At 49.8% G+C, this 20,796-nt stretch overlaps 1 protein-coding gene across 1 annotated transcript in view; it reads right to left on the bottom strand.

The window, feature by feature from the left end:
• Positions 1–1,113: 1,113 nt before the first annotated feature.
• The window catches only part of LOC307076165 (potassium voltage-gated channel subfamily KQT member 1-like), a gene marked incomplete at both ends in the record, with an annotated part of 27,001 nt that continues 7,318 nt past the window's right edge, over positions 1,114–20,796 (bottom strand). Inside the window, 15 exons of the mRNA XM_079737048.1 lie at positions 1,114–1,169; positions 1,524–1,632; positions 1,900–1,961; positions 2,059–2,105; positions 2,357–2,451; positions 2,963–3,038; positions 7,381–7,504; positions 8,527–8,583; positions 10,040–10,187; positions 10,680–10,970; positions 14,094–14,204; positions 14,975–15,115; positions 16,790–16,886; positions 17,460–17,538; positions 17,815–17,941. Of these exons, the coding sequence (XP_079593174.1) occupies positions 1,114–1,169; positions 1,524–1,632; positions 1,900–1,961; positions 2,059–2,105; positions 2,357–2,451; positions 2,963–3,038; positions 7,381–7,504; positions 8,527–8,583; positions 10,040–10,187; positions 10,680–10,970; positions 14,094–14,204; positions 14,975–15,115; positions 16,790–16,886; positions 17,460–17,538; positions 17,815–17,941 (1,620 nt within the window). The remainder of the gene's footprint in view (positions 1,170–1,523; positions 1,633–1,899; positions 1,962–2,058; positions 2,106–2,356; positions 2,452–2,962; positions 3,039–7,380; positions 7,505–8,526; positions 8,584–10,039; positions 10,188–10,679; positions 10,971–14,093; positions 14,205–14,974; positions 15,116–16,789; positions 16,887–17,459; positions 17,539–17,814; positions 17,942–20,796) is intronic.

Below are 20,796 nucleotides of genomic sequence, written 5' to 3'. Positions count from 1 at the left end.
TGAATCCCCAGCCACTGCTCCCTTGGCCTCCCCCAGGGCACCAAAGAGGGTAATGAACTGACCCATACCCCATTATATATATATATATATATATATATATATATATATATATTTATCAAAGGGCTTCAGGTGCAAGTACTGCAAGAATGTAATTTGGTTTTGCCTTTAGAGTATTTTTATAAAGTGTGTAAGTAATAGTTTATTACTTACTTACTTTATTACTAGTACAATATCGCAAACAAAAATAATCGATCTAAATCTATTATCCTATATAGGTGAATGAAAAGACACATTGATAACTGACAAAATCAGTAATTGAAAGGAAATATTTATAATCTTCAATCAAGCAAATAAAACATAAAAAAATAGTCATTATTGATTGTCTTAATTCATTCAAATGATGGGTTTCAAAAAATGTAAATCTCATTAAAATCAAAAAGTATAGTTAGAAAATTAATATATGCTAATAATAAATATGTCAAAACGCATATTGAAGTATATTAGACCAGAATGTTAAATTACATTTGCAAGCAATGCATGGAAGGATTAACAGCAATGCGTAGATATCGTCATCATCGACGAAGGATCATCGACGAAGGATATGCAAGTCTGCAGATAATTACGATATTTTCTAGGTGTCCTTGGGCTTGTGTGTTTTTAAATAAAGGTCAAATGGATGATATTGGTGTGAAAGCGAGACATCCATGATAACAAGTGATCCTCAGACAGACAGACAGACAGACAGACAGACAGACAGACAGACAGACAGGCAGACAGACAGACAGACAGACAGACAGACAGACAGACAGACGTCTGATCTGAGGTTCACTCTGCTCAGCGTTTGTCCTCCAGATCTCCTCTCTCACCGTTGTCTTTAAACAACGAGGATCAGGTAGGGGGGGGGGGAGGAGATGAATTAGGCCAGGAGACACTAGGGGGCTGCAGGAGAAGAGAGGGGGGCATAGCAACAAAGGAGCAGACAGGAGAGGTAATGGAGAGAGATTAGCTCCAGATTCATGTCGGATGCATCGGATGGAACAGCGCGTGATCCATCGTTAAAAGGGGATCAGGGTTGGAACGTTGTTCTGGGAGGGGTCCGGGGGGGTCCGGCCCTCAGGAGGTGTCCTGGTCCACGGTGCTGCCGGGGGCCTGATTGCTGCTGCTGAGGACTGCAGGGGTGGAGGAGGAGGTGGGAGGAGTCTGGGCGGTGGTGGAGGAGGAGGTGGGAGGAGTCTGGGCGATGGTGGAGGAGGAGGTGGGAGGAGTCTGGGCGGTGGAGGAGGAGGAGGTGGGAGGAGTCTGGGCGGTGGAGGTGGAGGAGGAGGAGGTGGGAGGAGTCTGGGAGGCAGCGGTGGAGGAGGAGGTGGGAGGAGTCTGGGCGGTGGAGGAGGAGGTGTAGGAGGCGGTGTTGGGGACGGAGGAGGGGGGGGACAGCTGCCCGTCGACCCTCTGGGCGGGGATCGCCCCGTCTCCCTGCACAGGGAGAACGTTCCAGGTCCTCCCTCCCTGCGACGGCCGCCTGCCGTCCCGCCCCCCGGGCTCCGCCCCTCGCCCCCCCGGCGGCCTCCCCGGGTCCAGCAGCAGCGCCAGGGAGTCGGCCACCCGCCGCAGGGTCTGGTCCACGTGGCTGATCTGCTCACAGCGGGGAGAGAGTCGGGGACCAGTGAGGAGAGGACCATGAATCAGGGAACGCCTCTGATGAGCGTCCGCTGCATTAAGGGGATGAACACCAGCGGGGCCCTCCTCAGGGGGTGAGCTCAGAGTGTAAACGTAACAAAGAATAAGCGATGTGCACCGGCATTAGCTACTGCGGCTGAGACTGTACGTAGTGTAAGGACAGATGATGTGTTCAGATATTGAGAGGACCATTCTTCATGTCCAGAGTCCCCAGGGCCCTACCTTCTCCTCCATCCTGTGGAGACGGGCCCCGATAGTGTTTGTTCCTCTGTCCTTCAGTCTGTCTGCAGGGAAATAAGAAGCGAGGCAGAGAACCAAACAATGAGACCAGCACAGCGGCGCCATTATAAAGACACACAGATCGATTCAAATGGGCCGTACCTGACGAGGTCTGGAACAAAGTCAGCTTCCCCAGGGACTGGTCCATGCTGGAGGAAGAGATGAGGGATTTTATTCAGAGTTTATAGCTGTCGTCATCCCTCTCACTCTCTCTCCCTCTCGCTCCCTCAATCAGTCACTCATTCGCCCTCATTTCTTCATGAAGCATCGATTCAATGAATACGACCCATCTTGGAGGGACACCCGTCCATCGCTCTATACTGCGGAGTCATCCTCTCTTCCATCCGTCCGCCCACCGGCTCCTAACTGTTACCCGCAGAGGAGAGAGCACTGTGTTCACCGTCGCTGCAGCTCCTTGATGCGCACCATGAGGTGAAGGTGGCCCTGGGAGTACTGCTCGATCACGTCCCTCACGTCGTACGGTTTCCGCGCTTGCTGTAAAACAAGTTCAGCCAGAGCCGTGGAGCGTGTCATTACCTTCTCCCAGTCGCTGAATCGCTTCAGATCTGTTGAATGAGGGCTCTAGCCATATGGAACAGAGACTCTAAACTTTTTATTGTGCGACTCCCTGTATCTTCTGACTTTCATTGTATATTTCTATGTTTTGTGTATATTTTAGGAGCTCAAAGTATCATGCGGGAATGACATGAAATATATTTTCAATGAAAGTGTAGAAAGAAACCTTATAAATGCTTCATGAAACACGTACGCCATAATCTAGAGGTTACCTACCCATAAAACATAACCTAGCAGCGGTTAGCTACCCGTACACATTAACCTAGAGGTTAGCTACCCGTATACATTAACCTAGCGGCAGTTAGCTACCCGTACACATTAACCTAGAGGTTAGCTACCCGTATACATTAACCTAGCGGCGGTTAGCTACCCGTACACATTAACCTAGCGGCAGTTAGCTACCCGTACACATTAAACTAGCGGCGATTACCTGGAACTTCTTCTTAGCCACGAAGTAGCGCAGCCTCTGAACCACGCGGACGGCACTCCGGTGGGCCCCCGTCATCCTGCGAGGGGGGGGGGAGAACATTCAGTGGATCCATTCAGACGCTCCATCCCTCCGTGGTCAAGGGACACACACAGAGCTCCAGACACCAGTATATTGTGTCTGCATCACCATGACAACCGCTTTGACAACTGTTGGCCGTCCCCACCTCCACCCAGGAGGTCTGGAGGCGACCGGAGACGGTCACCTCCACCCAGGAGGTCTGGAGGCGACCGGAGACAGTCACCTCCACCCAGGAGGTCTGGAGGCGACCTGAGTCACCTCTACCCAGAGTCGCTTCTGATTTGGGGTTGTCTTGTACTTGATTTTATTTGTCTCACATGTCTTAATGTAGCATATACCACTAAAGAGGAAACATGTATTGTATTGTATACAATAATAATGAAAGGTATATATTATACATACAGTATATATCAGCCATGCCTCTGTAATAAGATATTTTTCAAAATCAATATAACTATTGGGTTCTTCCTCAGAACAAGCATCCTAATAGATAAACACATGTAGCCAAGATGCTTTGTATACGAGATGCTTTGTGTAGGAGATGCTTTGTGTAGGAGATGCTTTACGAGATGCAGTGTTTACAAGATGCAGTGAATACAAGATTCTTTGTATACAAGATGCAGTGTTTACAAGATGCAGTGAATACAAGATGCAGTGAATAAAAGATGCTTTTTGTACAAGATGCAGTGTTTACAAGATGCTTTGTGTACAGAAGCTTTGTAGACCAGACAGTCCATAGAAAGGTATTCTGAGCTCCATTGTATTGCTGTGTGATTTATAGGAGCAGCGAACTGTCAGCCTTTATTAACTTAAGAACACGATGAATGACCATAAGCAAAGAGGGAGGGAAGGCTACAACCAAACAAATAGAAAGAGGCCATTTATCTTACGGCTGCAGCAATTCTCCTTGTCAATTCTAGTCTAGTATAGTGACTGTACACACATTTGTGTGTGGGTGTATTTGTGTTTGACGGTGTGGTGTCTGCATAGGGAATGCAGTGGGGTGTGTGACGCTAACCACCATCGATACTTAATGGGCAGTGAAGATGGTGATCCATTATTTGTGGTGTATGATGAAGATGAGGATGTATTCCATTTTGTACTTCATGAGTTTCTCCACACGTGCAATATTAATGGAGAGTAGAGCAAAGCTTGTAAGTAGATAAGATAATTATGTAATTTGGTTTCCTTCTATCGTCAATACTACTGTCCTCCTGACATGGCTAGGCGTGGGAGGAGACGCCGAGGGAGAATCAGCCCTTCTCCGTGGCGTTTTGTGTAAAGATGTTTTTGTTGTTGGAGGCTGAAGCGTTACAAACCACGACAAAATACTTTCCAACAGAGCGACATTCTGCAAAGGTCATGTTTTCTGCCTTGTTGTTTGTGGAAACAAAATTGAAGCCTTGACAAAGAAACGAAACACGAAACGTTTCCCAGACGCGACTCGGTCACAAAGTCAATACTAAGTGCCGTTTGTCGTGCATCATAAAGCACGTAGGTGAAGTGAGGCTTTAGCTCACGGCGCTACTGCACCAATCCTTCTGCATTGTAAGAGGAAGTAGTCAACGAGAAGCACTTGAAAAACAAGTTTCATGGCTCTGTTTTAAAGACCGGTTGGGCTGGGTTAGGGTGGTGTCGGGCTGGGTTAGGGTGGTGTTGGGCTGGGTTAGGGTGGTGTAGGGCTGGGTTAGGGTGGTGCTGGGTTAGGGTGGTGTCGGGCTGGGTTAGGGTGGTGTCGGGCTGGGTTAGGGTGGTGTTGGGCTGGGTTAGGGTGGTGTTGGGCTGGGTTAGGGTGGTGTTGTTCTGGGTTAGGGTGGTGTTGGGTTAGGGTGGTGTTGTTCTGGGTTAGGGTGGTGCTGGGTTAGGGTGGTGTTGTTCTGGGTTAGGGTGGTGTTGTTCTGGGTTAGGGTGGTGCTGGCTTAGGGTGGTGTTGTTCTGGGTTAGGGTGGTGCTGGGTTAGGGTGGTGTTGTTCTGGGTTAGGGTGGTGTTGTTCTGGGTTAGGGTGGTGCTGGGTTAGGGTGGTGTTGTTCTGGGTTAGGGTACAGCCCACGTCACAGAGACAGAACTGTTTCCAAGCCAGTGGAGCACAAAACAGTCTGGGCCACAACAATATCGCTAACCTGTAATCTCATCCCCATCATAACTCCATCACTTCCCAGGGAGGAGAGCGAGTGGGACACATTATGCACACCGTTTATTCTATTTCCATAACCCCCCCATGCTATTAGAGCGAACCCCCCCACCTCCGTCAGCCCGGTGCTCACTGCCTCCGCAACTCCACCAGGTTGGAGCAGAAAGACTGTGGACGTGATGGAGCGTAGCTTGCTACACCTGGGATATGATACTCTAGATTAGGGGTCTCAAACTCAACTTACCTGGGGGCCCCTGGAGGTAGAGTCTGGGTCAGGCGGGGCCGCATCAAGTATTCCACAAAAAAAAGGAGCACAACTGACCCAATCTAAGTTAATGATCGGGCTATAATCAGATCACGTTGGCTATGTAACCGCTGACAACAGGGGACATTTCATAGCGGTTGGTGGAAACCGGGACATTTTAGCGTCCTTTGGCTTTTGTCGGGACTCAGGACACGCAACTCAAAATTGGGACTGTCCCGGCAAAACAGGGACATCTGGTCACCCTACCACAAGGGATAAAAAAGCGTGGCAAGCGACTCATCAGAAATGTGTGTTCGACAACAACGCACGGGCCGCACTAACACTAAACTTTGATGTCAAGTAGGGGGCCACAAAATATCATCCTGCGGGCCTCAATTGGCCCCCGAGCCGCGAGTTTGAGACCCCTGCTCTAGATATACACTATATATATATATATTTACTATACTATACATAGTCATAGTCACGCATATACCAGGTTAAACTGAAGAAATGCAGAAGCATTAACACGCTGTAATGACTTGGATCCTCAGTTTCTAACGGTGAAGCTTCTGATCTCACGGTTCAGTAATCACTAACTAAAGTTAAATTGTGTGTATCAATTTTCTCTTTTTTTGGGTGATTCTTTTTGGTGATAGAAAAACAAAACCTGTCCGTTCTCGAGCCTAAAACAAAAACAACAATGCATCCTGCTGGTACCGGGGCCGGTACTAACGGGTTGGGGTCGGTGTTAACGGGGTCGGTGTTAACAGGGTGGGGCCGGTAGGGTTAGAAACTCACAGCCTAGCCTCTGTTGTGGGCCCCTACACACACATTCTCACTGGGGGGGCTCCTACACACATACACACACTCACTGGGACACATAGGACACAGGCCCCTACACACACACACTCACTGGAGGGCCCCTAACCACACAGTCACTGGAGGGCCCCTACACAGACACTCACTGGAGGGCCCCTAACCACACAGTCACTGGAGGGCCCCTACACAGACACTCACTGGAGGGCCCCTAACCACACAGTCACTGGAGGGCCCCTACACACACACTCACGGGAGGGCCCCTAACCACAGTCACTGGAGGGCCCCTACACACACACTCACTGGAGGGCCCCTAACCACACAGTCACTGGAGGGCCCCTACACACACACTCACTGGAGGGCCCCTAACCACACAGTCACTGGAGGGCCCCTACACAGACACTCACTGGAGGGCCCCTAACCACACAGTCACTGGAGGGCCCCTACACACACACTCACGGGAGGGCCCCTAACCACAGTCACTGGAGGGCCCCTACACACACACTCACTGCGGGGCCTCTACACACACTAAAGTTCCCGCAACACAAAGACCACGCAGACGCTTCGACGCAGTGGTGAACCTTTATGGCTCTGCGTCGGGTTTTAGTGAGCGGACCAATCACAGCCCTTGCTGCTGCGTCGTCTCGACGGAAGGTTACGATTTAGGGAGGCGCACGTCCGGCCCTTAAGGTGGACGCAAGGAGGGCCCGCAAGGACGTAAGGGGACCGTGACCCCCTAGCGTTGGGTAACGTGGGGCCATAAAGAGCCCTTAAGGGGTCCTCGACCCCCTAGCGTTGAGTAACGTGGGGCCATAAAGAGCCCTTTAGGGGTCCGTGACCCCGTAGCGTTGAGTAACGTGGGGCCACAAAGAGCCCTTAAGGGGTCCGTGACCCCGTAGCGTTGAGTAACGTGGGGCCATAAAGAGCCCTTAAGGGGTCCGTGACCCCGTAGCGTTGAGTAACGTGGGGCCATAAAGAGCCCTTAAGGGGTCCGTGACCCCGTAGTGTTGAGTAACGTGGGGCCACAAAGAGCCCTTAAGGGGTCCGTGACCCCTAGCGTTGAGTAACGTGGGGCCATAAAGAGCCCTTAAGGGGTCCCTGACCCCCTAGCGCTGTGTGAGGTGGGGCGGCCATAACCAGTCACTCACTGGGAGACGTAGGCCACAGGCTCCAGCTCCACCCGCGGCGGGTCCAGCTCCAGGTCTTCAGCGTAGCCGCGGCTCTGAGGACCGGGGGGGGGGAAGTGGACCTCCAGCAGAGCCCCCTTCTTCACTGTACACACACACAAACACACACACACACACACACACAACCACACATAGAAACCAACACACATACACACACATCAACGCACAAGCAATGCAGCTCTATATTCACTCTCTATACTGATCTAGATGAACTGGTTCTAGAGCGGTCCTGTGTTACAGGAGCTCTGAAACAGATGAACTGAAAACCTTGGTCTACTACAGCACACATGGAGGCCTGTTCCACCTAGGTCCTACTTTAGAACCCCAACCCCTTGAATAAGGCCCTCATTCTCTATAGGCTTCAGAGGTTCTGATAGCTGATGCCTTCCTCCTCCATCAACCACAGCTGAACAAGGTCGACAACGACGTCTGGAGAATCATCATCCTTCCCTTTGAATTTAATCATATTCAAAGGAATACTCCCTGCACTTACAGCACCTATAGCTGCAGCGCGCTAATTGGCTTTGAAGGGAATCTCAGGAGGCTGGAAAACATAGCTGCTGTTTCCCTCGCTATGTGGGGCCGAGGTCGGCTGGTTTATGGGGAGAGAACACAGATAATAACCACAGAGTGCTGAGAGAGAGACACAGAGACAGGGAGAGAGAGAGAGGGAGGGAGAGAGGGAGAGAGAGACAGAGAGACAGAGAGAGAGAGAGAGAGAGAGAGAGAGGGAGAGAGAGAGAGAGAGGGAGAGAGAGAGGGAGAGAGAGAGAGAGACAGAGAGAGAGAGAGAGAGAGGGAGGGAGAGAGAGAGAGAGGGAGAGAGGGAGGGAGAGAGAGAGAGAGAAAGAGGGAGAGAGAGAGAGAGGGAGGGAGGGAGGGAGAGAGAGACAGAGAGAGAGAGAGAGAGAGAGAGAGAGAGGGAGAGAGAGAGGGAGAGAGAGAGAGAGAGGGAGAGAGAGAGAGCGAGATAGAGAGAGAGAGAGGGAGAGAGAGAGCGAGAGAGAGAGAGAGAGAGAGGGGGAGAGAGAGAGCGAGAGAGAGAGAGAGAGAGGGGGAGAGAGAGAGCGAGAGAGAGAGAGAGAGAGAGAGAGAGAGAGAGGGTACCTGGTGGTGGGGAGCTGAACTGCAGCGATGATAGCGATGGCCAGGACTGCTGACCATCTGAGGAACAGAAAACAGCCACAGAGCGACAGCGGGATGTGATCCACGATAACACATTTTATTCTGACACTTTCATTGCTCATCCTCGGCACGCCGGCAGGAGAGGGATGGAAGGGTAAATAAATAAACATGTTCCAATAGTACAAATGGAGCTTGTGGAGTCTAACAATAAACGCTTGGACGCACTATAATGATGCCGCAAAAATCGATTACCTCTAATCAAATTGATGTGGTTGCCCAATACTTATTATTGGGTTTTATGATTTAGAAATCCAATCAACGGTTCTGTTCTGTCTGTACTTCAAGGAACTAAATACTAAATAAACCAGTGTTCAATCTGAAAGAACTGCCTTTAAGGTTAAGAAACAAAAGAGTAACAAAGCAACAGGGACCCAGACCCTGAGAACAGAGCACCCTGTACCAGTCGGGGCGGGGAGCAGGGGAGGGCAACAGGGAACCTCAACAAGAGAACGTCAACGCAAGCGCTGGTGAATGATAACGCAGCGACTGAGCGGCTGAGCTGTGTACAGAGAGGACACGCTAACAGCGGCTCACAGCGAAACACAAAGTGTGTGTAGAGGGACAGGAAATGCACGGCAATTTACCGCAGAACACGTCTGGAGGCAGATGAGTGAGCTTCACTGGCGGCTTAAGGGATCATATAGAGGCCTGACGATGTCTTTAACCTTATTATTATCATACTCCAAAACATGTTTCAACAAAGACAATCTAATAAACTGCTTTTCTAAAAAGGTTTGAATACATTTTGAAATCAAATCCATTCTTTGTAAAACGTTTGGTAAATGGAACGCGCTTCAAACAGAACTGTTTATACTCTGTATGTCGGCTCAGAGTGCTGTACATTAGTGCGTCATGCTAATGCACACCTTTGAACCTTAATCTCTCATGCTGTCAAACACGCCAACGACGGCCAGCATGTCAGGATTAAGTGCTGCGCTTCCACGACACCCCAACACTCAGGCACAGCATTGAACCAGTCGTAGAAGTATTTTTAAAACCCCTGGACGATGACCAGTACCTCTATAAGTGCTCTCATGAGGTAATATATGCTTATATATTCAAACCTATGTTAAGACACATTTCTATACACAATTGCCGCCCAAATTCCATGAAATAACGATCTTCAAATACAGACCTCTTTGTGTCTGTGTTTTATAGTATTAGCATTCAGCTGTTTCTACATGAAATGCTCCTAATGAAGTCTTTGTTTAGTGAACCACAGGAGGTCTCTCTTCAGCACTGCAGTTTCCTGACTCAGCATTGATTTATGATTATAATCTGGTCATGTTTTTACGATGAGGCTAAAGCTAGAATCAAGCGTACACATTTCATAAAATATTTGGCGTCAAAGGATGGCACAGAACGATAGAGAATCACGAGCAAAATATGAGTCAACACAACAGCAAAATGAACCACGAATGGATCCATTCTGTACCTGTGCCCACGGTGCTGTACACGTCGGAGCTGAGCTCCTTGCCGCTGTCGAAGACGTCGTAGGTGATTCTGGGGACGGTGGGCGACACCGGGCTGGACAGCGGGCTGCTCTCCTTCTCACTCGTATTCACCTTCCTTCTCACCTTCACCTGTCGCTCACACAAGGAGCCGTCTCAGTCCGTCGGCGTCCCTATCCCTTAATCAACACTTCACCTATGCAGTTCGGTGAAAGTTTTAGTGAAATGTCTCGGATTGCAGATCATGAGGTATGTTGTCTAGTGTTATTTACTCAATAGCAGTACTTTATCTATCGCCCGGTATGAGACCGGGATTTAAAAACCCTATCATTAATATATATTTTTTAAATTGCAATATTATCGTTCAACAGAAACTCCAACTAGACCTAATTAATAACACTTAAAGATTTCTGTCTCTGTTTCGTTCTCTTTTGCACACTTTGATCAGCGGCCATTTCCCCAGAGGAACAGACAGTGGGTCTGTCGCCATTATATTAACAGCCATTCTACTGCTAATGGAAGGGCTTCAGCAGTGGCTCCAGTGTGGCCCCTCATTTCCCCCAGATGGTGACATAACAGTGCTTCCACTCTGACACTACGAGGTCTTCCTGATCAGTTCCTCACAGACTTCTTGTGCTTGGGGCCCGTGGCCGAGCTGGGAGGGAGCGCCGGCCTCTTCCTCAGGAACATCTTGAAGGTGGCCGATTCCGGGTTCTCCACAGCGAAACATCTCCAGGACGTCTGAAGGAAGGAGGAGAGAACGTCACAGCCTGGTCGGAGCGCCGGGGTCGGGACGTGGTGCCAGGAAGCCCTGAGGACCTGAATGAGGCAGGCGGCGGCGGGGATCTGTCGGTTGAAGTGCTTCTGCCTCTGCTTCTGCTGCACCTTCAGCGCAAAGCCAGAGCCCAGGATGCCCTGCAACACAACACAACACAACACAACACGACACATCACATCACAACACAACACGACACGACACATCACATCATAACATATCACAATACAACACATCACAACACAACTCTGTTTCTGCTGCACCTTCAGCGCAAAGCCAGAGCCCAGGATGCCCTGCAACACAACACAACACAACACGACACGACACATCACAACACAACACAACTCTGCTTCTGCTGCACCTTCAGCGCAAAGCCAGAGCCCAGGATGCCCTGCAACACAACACAACACAACATGACACGACACGACACATCACAACACAACACAACACAACACGACACGACACATCACATCATAACATATCACAATACAACACAACACAACTCTGCTTCTGCTGCACCTTCAGCGCAAAGCCAGAGCCCAGGATGCCCTGCAACACAACACAACACAACACGACACGACACATCACATCATAACATATCACAATACAACACATCACAACACAACTCTGCTTCTGCTGAACCTTCAGCGCAAAGCCAGAGCCCAGGATGCCCTGCAACACAACACAACACGACACGACACATCACAACACAACACGACACGACACATCACATTATAACATATCACAATACAACACAACACAACACAACTCTGCTTCTGCTGAACCTTCAGCGCAAAGCCAGAGCCCAGGATGCCCTGCAACACAACACAACACGACACGACACGACACATCACAACACAACACAACACGACACGACACATCACATCATAACATATCACAATACAACACATCACAACACAACTCTGCTTCTGCTGAACCTTCAGCGCAAAGCCAGAGCCCAGGATGCCCTGCAACACAACACAACACAACACGACACGACACGACACATCACAACACAACACAACACGACACGACACATCACATCATAACATATCACAATACAACACATCACAACACAACTCTGCTTCTGCTGAACCTTCAGCGCAAAGCCAGAGCCCAGGATGCCCTGCAACACAACACAACACGACACGACACATCACAACACAACACGACACAACACGACACATCACATTATAACATATCACAATACAACACAACACAACACAACTCTGCTTCTGCTGCACCTTCAGCGCAAAGCCAGAGCCCAGGATGCCCTGCAACACAACACAACACGACACGACACATCACATCACAACACAACACGACACAACACTACACAACACAACACGACACGACACATCACAACACAACACAACTCTGCTTCTGCTGAACCTTCAGCGCAAAGCCAGAGCCCAGGATGCCCTGCAACACAACACAACACGACACATCACATCACAACACAACACGACACGACACGACACATCACATCATAACATATCACAATACAACACAACACAACTCTGCTTCTGCTGCACCTTCAGCGCAAAGCCAGAGCCCAGGATGCCCTGTAACACAACACAACACGACACGACACGACATGACACAACACGACACAACACAACACAACACGACACGACACATCACAACACAACACAACTCTGCTTCTGCTGAACCTTCAGCCCAAAGCCAGAGCCCAGGATGCCCTGCAACACAACACAACACAGCACGACACATCACAACACAACACAACACAACACAACACGACACATCACATCACGACACATCACAACACAACACAACACAACACGACACATCACATCACAACACAACACAACACAACACAACACGACACATCACATCACAACACAACACAACACAACACGACACGACACATCACAACACAACACGACACGACACATCACATCATAACATATCACAATACAACACAACACAACACAACACGACACATCACAACACAACTCTGCTTCTGCTGAACCTTCAGCGCAAAGCCAGAGCCCAGGATGCCCTGCAACACAACACAACACAACACGACACATCACATCACAACACAACACAACACAACACTACACATCACATCATAACATATCACAACACAACACATCACAACACAACTCTGCTTCTGCTGAACCTTCAGCGCAAAGCCAGAGCCCAGGATGCCCTGGAACACAACACAACACAGCACGACACATCACAACACAACACGACACAACACAACACATCACATCATAACATATCACAACACATCACATCATAACATATCACAATACAACACATCACAACACAACACAACACGACACGACACGACACGACACAACACGACACGACACGACACGACACGACACGACACAACACGACACATCACATCACAACACAACACAACACATCACATCATAACATATCACAACACATCACATCATAACATATCACAATAGAACACATCACAACACTGCACAACACATCAAAACATCACAACACAACACAACACGACACGACACGACACATCAAACACAACACAACACATCACAACATATCATAACACATCACAACACAGCACAACACATCACAACACAACACATCACAACACAACACATCACAACACAACACAACACAACACAACACAACATATCACGTCACAACACAACGCAACACATCACAACACAACGACCTGAACCCAGAACCCCTGTCACACAAACATCCACTCCTGCCTCCAGACTCACAGCAGGATCAATAGGACTCCTTCGAGCCATTCAGGCCTAAAAGCAAATATGACAATATCACACAATTAAAAAGAGATAAAAGTATGTTCAGACGGCGGAGGAACCATTCAGCCTCTGCTCCTCAGAGGGTGCAGCGATAACATCAGCGCCGCTCTGAAGTGTGTTTACTTTAGAGGACAAAGCGCGCCTGATGATCTGAAGGCTCACTTCACCTCTCGTCGGCTGGAGATGTTCCAGAGCCAGAGGCCGGGAACGCGTCCATCAAACCAACGCTCTCCTGGCAGCGCTCAGCCTTTTAGGTGGATTAGATGGAGGTTCCAAACAACATTCAGATTAGAATGTAATGGAGGTCTCTGCTTTGAGCGTGTTCTGAAGGCAGTCAGTCCCCATGAATCCATTAGCTGCTGCCTGAAGCTCAGCCATGCCACCCTTTAAACAAGGGTTCACGGGATGGACGCAACTCTTACACCTCAAACAACCTCATTACACCACCTCCACCCCCACCCCCTACACCTCCACACTCACCGCCGGCAGGGCGAAGAAGGAGATGGCGAAGACGGAGAAACAGGATGCGATGGTCTTCCCGATCCACGTCTGGGGAACCTTGTCTCCGTAGCCGATGGTCGTGACCGTCACCTGGAGACAGGAGCATGACTGGAGGCCCAAACACGCTGCAACACTGGGTGTGTGTGTGTGTGTGTGTGTGTGTGTGGGCCTTACATCCCCGCTTACATTATATTATTGATGTATTGTACCAAAGTGCACAGGAATATTGTTTTACTCTGTGAATCATACCTGCAGTGCTTCCATAAAAACTGTGTTTGTGCACGTGTGTGTGTATGCGTGTTTGTGTGTGTGTGTGTGTGTGTGTGCATGTGGGAGTGTGTGTGCATATTTGCACGTGTATTTATTATGATTCAATACCATGTCTATCATGAGTTGATAATGAATTAATAAACAGTTCCATTTTGATCACGAGATGGTTCATTATAACAAGAGACAAGATACAAGAGAGCATTGAGGTCAACAGAACATGCTCTGCGCTGATTGGCTGCGCTCCTCAGCCTCTGAGGACATCAGCCGACCCACGATGAGGTGGGCGTCGGTCAGACGGCCTCATGCCTCGGGCCGGGGGGTCTCGTGGAGCCCCGGAGCCCCGCCCAGCGTCTCTGCCCCAGCCTCTGGGAGCGCTTCGGCTCTGGGAACTTTAACCCGATTGGTGCTGACACCTCGGAGCTCGGATCGGATCAATCAGATTAGAGCAGAATCCAAACCCCAGATGCTCTAAACCTAGATCAAGACTCTAGTTCGGGTTGAGCCCCCCCCTCATGTTTTGCCCGCGGGGGGGTGTAGGGTGAGGGTTGAGCCCCCCCCCTTATGTGTTCATGTAGGGTGCATCCTCTCACCACGCCCCACCAAAGGGCGTCGGCGTAGCTGCCGAACTCGGTGACCCCGTTGGCGTCCACCGCGTCCTTCTCCGCCAGATACACGAAGTACGAGGAGAAGATCAGCCCCAGGAAGCCGATGTATAGCGTGGTGATCAGCTCCTGGGACAGAGAGGGTCAGACACAGGGGGTGATCAGCTCCTGGGACAGAGAGAGAGGGTCAGACACAGGGGGTGATCAGCTCCTGGGACAGAGAGGGTCAGACACAGGGGGTGATCAGCTCCTGGGACAGAGAGAGAGGGCCAGACACAGGGGGTGATCAGCTCCTGGGACAGAGAGAGAGGGTCAGACACATCCTGGGAACAGGCAGAGCACTAGCACTCAGACAGAGCCTGGGAACAGGCAGAGCAGCAGCAGTCAGACACGTCTCCATCACCTTAATAAAACCTCAAACAGGCAGAACAACAGCATCTGTCTCTTTATCTAGATATGAAGAGATATTATATAACCTTGGCTAATCAAAACCTTCCAATGAGCTGTGGCAGTTACAAACGCAACCAAGTCTTTCAATAATGAGAAACTTTTTTTACAATTAACTAAACAATGACCAAACACACTTTCAAGCACAATAACTAACGTTCCAGCGCTCCTATGCTTCAGAAATGGAGGTGGTGATTGCGTCATCGGGTGTTGAGACCCCACCATGGGTCTGCTACTTCATGGATCAGGACACAGCCGACTAATCTGCACTGGTTCAGTTTAGTTTCATTTCTACCGTGCCCAGCGGTGGTCAAGGAGAGCAGACCCATAATTAGCGCTAAGGATGACACCGTGTTTATGGGTTATGATAAACGCTGCTTGAGGAGGTACTGTGTGGAGAAAGCGAATGATGCTGAGCTGAAGCTGAGCTCTCATCACTGCAGAGAGGAGAGAGCGGTTTCTCCACGGAACAGCTCGGAGCAGAGCATTCCAAGGTGTCTCCGGTTCCAATTTATTCAATGAGGGGGCTTGGAAGAATGCGGGTACGGAGCACCACCCAGCAGCTCCAGATAACAGTGGCAGGGAATCCACCGCCACACAATAACTAAAAAAGAATGGGCCAAACAATTTCCAACCGGAATTAATTGCAGATTAAAGTGCCTTAAGACGAGGCGCTGCAAGTGACAGCATCACTCACACTGACATTTTCAATTCCCGTGCATTATCAGAACACGTCCCGACGCTGTTGCAGCCTGGTAATGGTTCCGGTCAGAGGACAGAACGGCCGCCTCTAGACACACAAAGCCAGCAGGGAGCGGTAATGACAGCCACACAGAGGAGCCCCTAACTTCATAATCACACACTCTCCCTGCCGCTCTCCTGCGCGCTCAGCCCAGAGAGAAGCACCATGTCCGCTGTCATCATCATGGAAATCTGTTAAGAGATACACACAGCGAACCTGCTGCACTGAAAGCCCCTAGGATACAGGGGCGCACACAGACACGCACACACACACACAGACGCACACACACACACACAGAAATACAGACGCACGCACACACACACACACATACACAGACATACACACACACACACACAGACGCACACACACACACAGAGATACAGACGCGCACACACACACACACACATACACACACACACAGACACACAAACACACACAAACACGCACACCCCGCACGCACACACACACACACAGACACACACACACACCCCACACACTCTCACACACACACACACACACACACACACACACACACACACACACACACACACACACAAACACACACACACACCCACCAACACACAGACGGCCCACTGCAGCAGCAGGCGGTGTACCTGACGGTGGATGAAGACCACGGACCCCAGCAGCCTCCAGGTGCCGCCCTGCCGGTCCACGTGCAGCATGCGAAGGATCTGCAGGAAGCGGATCCCCCTGAAGAGGAGAGCTGTGAGGGCCGCAAGGTAGGAGCACACACACACACACACACACACACACACAGCCTGCAGACACACACACACACACACACAGCCTGCAGACACACACACACAGAAACAGACACACACACACACACACACACACAGCCTGCAGACACACACACACACACACACAGCCTGCAGACACACACACACAGAAACAGATACACACACACACACACACACACACACACACAGCCTGCAGACACACACACACAGAAACAGATACACACACACACACACACACACACACACACAGCCTGCAGACACACACACAGCCTGTAGACACACACACACACACACACACAGCCTGCAGACACACACACAGCCTGCAGACACACACACAGCCTGCAGACACACACACAGCCTGCAGACACACACACACAGAAACAGATACACACACACACACACATGGCCTGCAGACACACACACACAGAAACAGATACACACACACACACACACACAAACACATACACACACACATACCCATACAAACCCGTGCACACACACACACACGTGGGGGTGGGCCTACCTGACGGTGGAGGTGGCGAACACCTGGCCGTTGGAGCCCAGCGACAGCACCACCATGGAGGCAGCCACCACGATCAGGTCTGCTTGGTTTGGTACAGACGGACGGAGCACATGGAGCCACATCACCAACGACTATTAGAAACCATTCGCAGGGTTCTGCCTGGGTGGGTGTGTGTGTGTGTGTGTGTGTGTGTGTGTGTGTGTGTGTGTGTGTGTGTGTGTGTGTGTGTGTGTGTGTGTATTTCTGTGTGTGTGGATGCGTGTGGGCTGTGCATGCGTTTTTGTGTATGGGCGCATGTGTGTGTGTGTGTGTGTGTATTGGCGCATGTGTGCACGTGCGTGTGTGTGTGCGTCACCTATAATTGATATCGGTTTCCTTGCAAAGCGTAATCTTCCCCAGAAGCCGACATATTTACTCCGACACCCCGCTGACCAGAGACGAACAAAATATTCCACTCCGAAGAAAACCACCAGGACAATCTCCTGATGAACACATGAAGGGACGAGGGGGACATCAATCACAGCCGAACCATCGTTATCCCCGCCCCCCCCCGGACCAGGAGCCAGCTCTGTTTTAATCGTATGATGGATGCCAGCGTGGAACATCCGCATCCATTCCTCCTCAGCTAAAGCCAGGCGTGAATGCTGCTGTTATAAGACTCTTATAAATAACACTTTGTTGTCTGCGAGCGCACAACCTCACAGCGCTGAATACACAACACAAGTCCCGAGAGGCAGCAGCAGACACATTCAGCTGTCACTCATAACATTATCACAACATCATCACAACATCCTCACAACATCATCACAACATCATCACCACATCATCACCACATCATCACCACATCATCACAACATCATCACCACATCATCACCACATCATCACCACATCATCACAACACCATCATAACATTCTCACAACATCATCATAACATCCTCACAACATCATCACAACATCCTCACAACATCATCACCACGTCCTCACAACATCATCACAACATCATCACCACATCATCACCACATCATCATAACATCATCACCACATCCTCACAACATCATCACAACATCATCATAACATCATCACCACATCCTCACAACATCATCACCACATCATCATAACATCATCATAACATCATCACCACATCATCATAACACTCATACAGGTCGGCTCTCCTCTGTGTACCAGGACTCCTTTAAACCAGTGATGATGTCATCCACCATGGCCGTGTGTCCTTCACACGAGCAGCAGACCGGTCGTCTGTGGTCTGTCCTCCGAGGTGCTCGGTGAGGGACAGTGGGACAGAGCTCCCAGTGCCTCCAGTCTGAGTGCTCAGGCGTCCCAGTTCACACTGGCTCCTGGTTTAGGCTCCACTGAGGGCCGGGGCCGCTCTGATCCGGACACGGTGGAATGGACTGACAGAGGGCCCTATTTTAACGGTCCGAAACGCAAGTGAGAAGCGCCAAATGCAAGTAGCTTTGTGGGCGGTTCTATGGCGATGTTGCTATTTTACCGGCGGATAAATAATTCTTGCACCCGACGCAAATAGTAAAAGGGTTGGTCTGAAGTAGCCTAATTACCCGTAGGTGTGGTTTGGGCGTAACGTGCAATAAACCAATGAGAGTGCCATCTCCCATCCCCTTTAAGAGCCATGAGCGCATTTCAATCTGACGAGTTGATATTTTGAAAGCGCGTTTGCAGTCTCCGATGAGACAGATGCACATGAATTTCAAACTTCAAATGGCTCAGTTTATGGCCAAATAATATGGCCTAATTCACACATGGAATAGCGTTTTCTTCCACAACTTCAGAAATACTGAGTCCTCAAATACATTTCATAACACACATATGATATGCGGTAACTGTGGTTCTATTTAATGATATACGCAATACATTAACAAACATCGTTTCTTACCAGTATTGTATGCATTATCGTTATCAACTTGTGTTCCTAATTTGCATGTGTCCCCCCGTTAATATACATTGCCATGGACTGTATTATGCGTTACGTGTTTAGTTTGTGTGTGTTTAAACAGATGGACGCACACACGCGCGCCCACATTCATTCATTATTTTTAACACTCACTTGCAGTAAAACAATATTTTCTCACGATCAAATACTCATCAATCCTAAAAGTTATGGGTATGTACACGATGTCTGTGTCAAGAAAAGATGTGTTTGCTGTACGGTGTTTGCAGATGCATTGATTTAAAAGTACAACTTATTACCACTGTATCAGCTGTTCTTTCCCAAATAATTTACCAAGAATGTGTGGCTAGGTAGATGAGAGAAGCCAAGTGTATGCGCGAGGTGCACAAGCAACATTATGCATGCGCCCTTAAAATAGCATCTGAACAACGTGCCACTGACTTTAACCAGGTATTTCCCGGTTTGTGGCTGAATTGTTTCCTGAAACAGCAAAATAGCACCAGGGAACGTTTGCGCCAGAACACGCCTCCTCCTTTCGCCGAACCGCCCCTTGGGGCGCAAGATCATTCCCTAATTTACCGACGCGTGGCGGTGTAGAGAAAAAACGCTCTGCGCCAGTTGCAAACTAGCAACGACACATGCGTCAGTGTAGAAAGTAAATTGCGCCGGATGCAAGATAGGGCCCAGAGAGTGCATCAATGGGTCCATGGATGTCTCCCAGTCACATGAACCAGTCCCAGCCAATCACAGGCAGAGCTTTGGCCGAAGGCCTCCTCTGCAGCAAACCCATTCAGACATGATTGACAGACTTTTCGTTGGCAATCATCAGAGATTAAAACGTAGAGGATGATATGCTAATGTCGATGCCCAGATGGAAAGCCCACACGGGGGTTTAACTCTGAGGAGGGCCGTTCTTTTATCATGCGCATGCCGGTTTGAATCCCCATTGTCCGGTGGTGGGGGGGAGGCCTGAACATCAAACAGAAGCCTTGTGCCGGTCACACTCCTCCTTAAGATATCCCCCCCCCCCCTCCTTTGTCCTCCTCTCCGAGCCTCAGGCCAGAGGTGCTGAGTCATCCTGTCAGCGCTGATGGATCTCAGGACCTGCTCTCTGCCTGTGTCGCGCCACTCGCTCCACAGGGTCGTTACTTTGTGATGACATCATGTTCACATCTTCATGCTAAACCCGTCCGCGCTCAGAGAGGCCACGCGCTCACGTGAAGCCAACCGCTATTTAAACGTGCTCTGAGACGGCAGCAGTAGGTCCGATGGCGGCGCCATTACCCCCCTCCCACGCGCCTTATGCAGATAGTCCTGACGCATTCACCGTGACGTTTGTATTTGTGCAATTAGGCCCTGAGGAACGATGTTCTAATGAACTCCTCCCCAGAGGCCAGAGCTGCTCACTGC

The sequence above is a fragment of the Pollachius pollachius genome, assembly GCF_949987615.1.
Source record: "Pollachius pollachius genome assembly, chromosome: 5".
Lineage (NCBI taxonomy): Eukaryota > Metazoa > Chordata > Actinopteri > Gadiformes > Gadidae > Pollachius > Pollachius pollachius.
The sequence above is the reverse complement of the archived record's forward strand: the minus strand, read 5'-3'. Positions and strand labels throughout refer to the sequence as shown.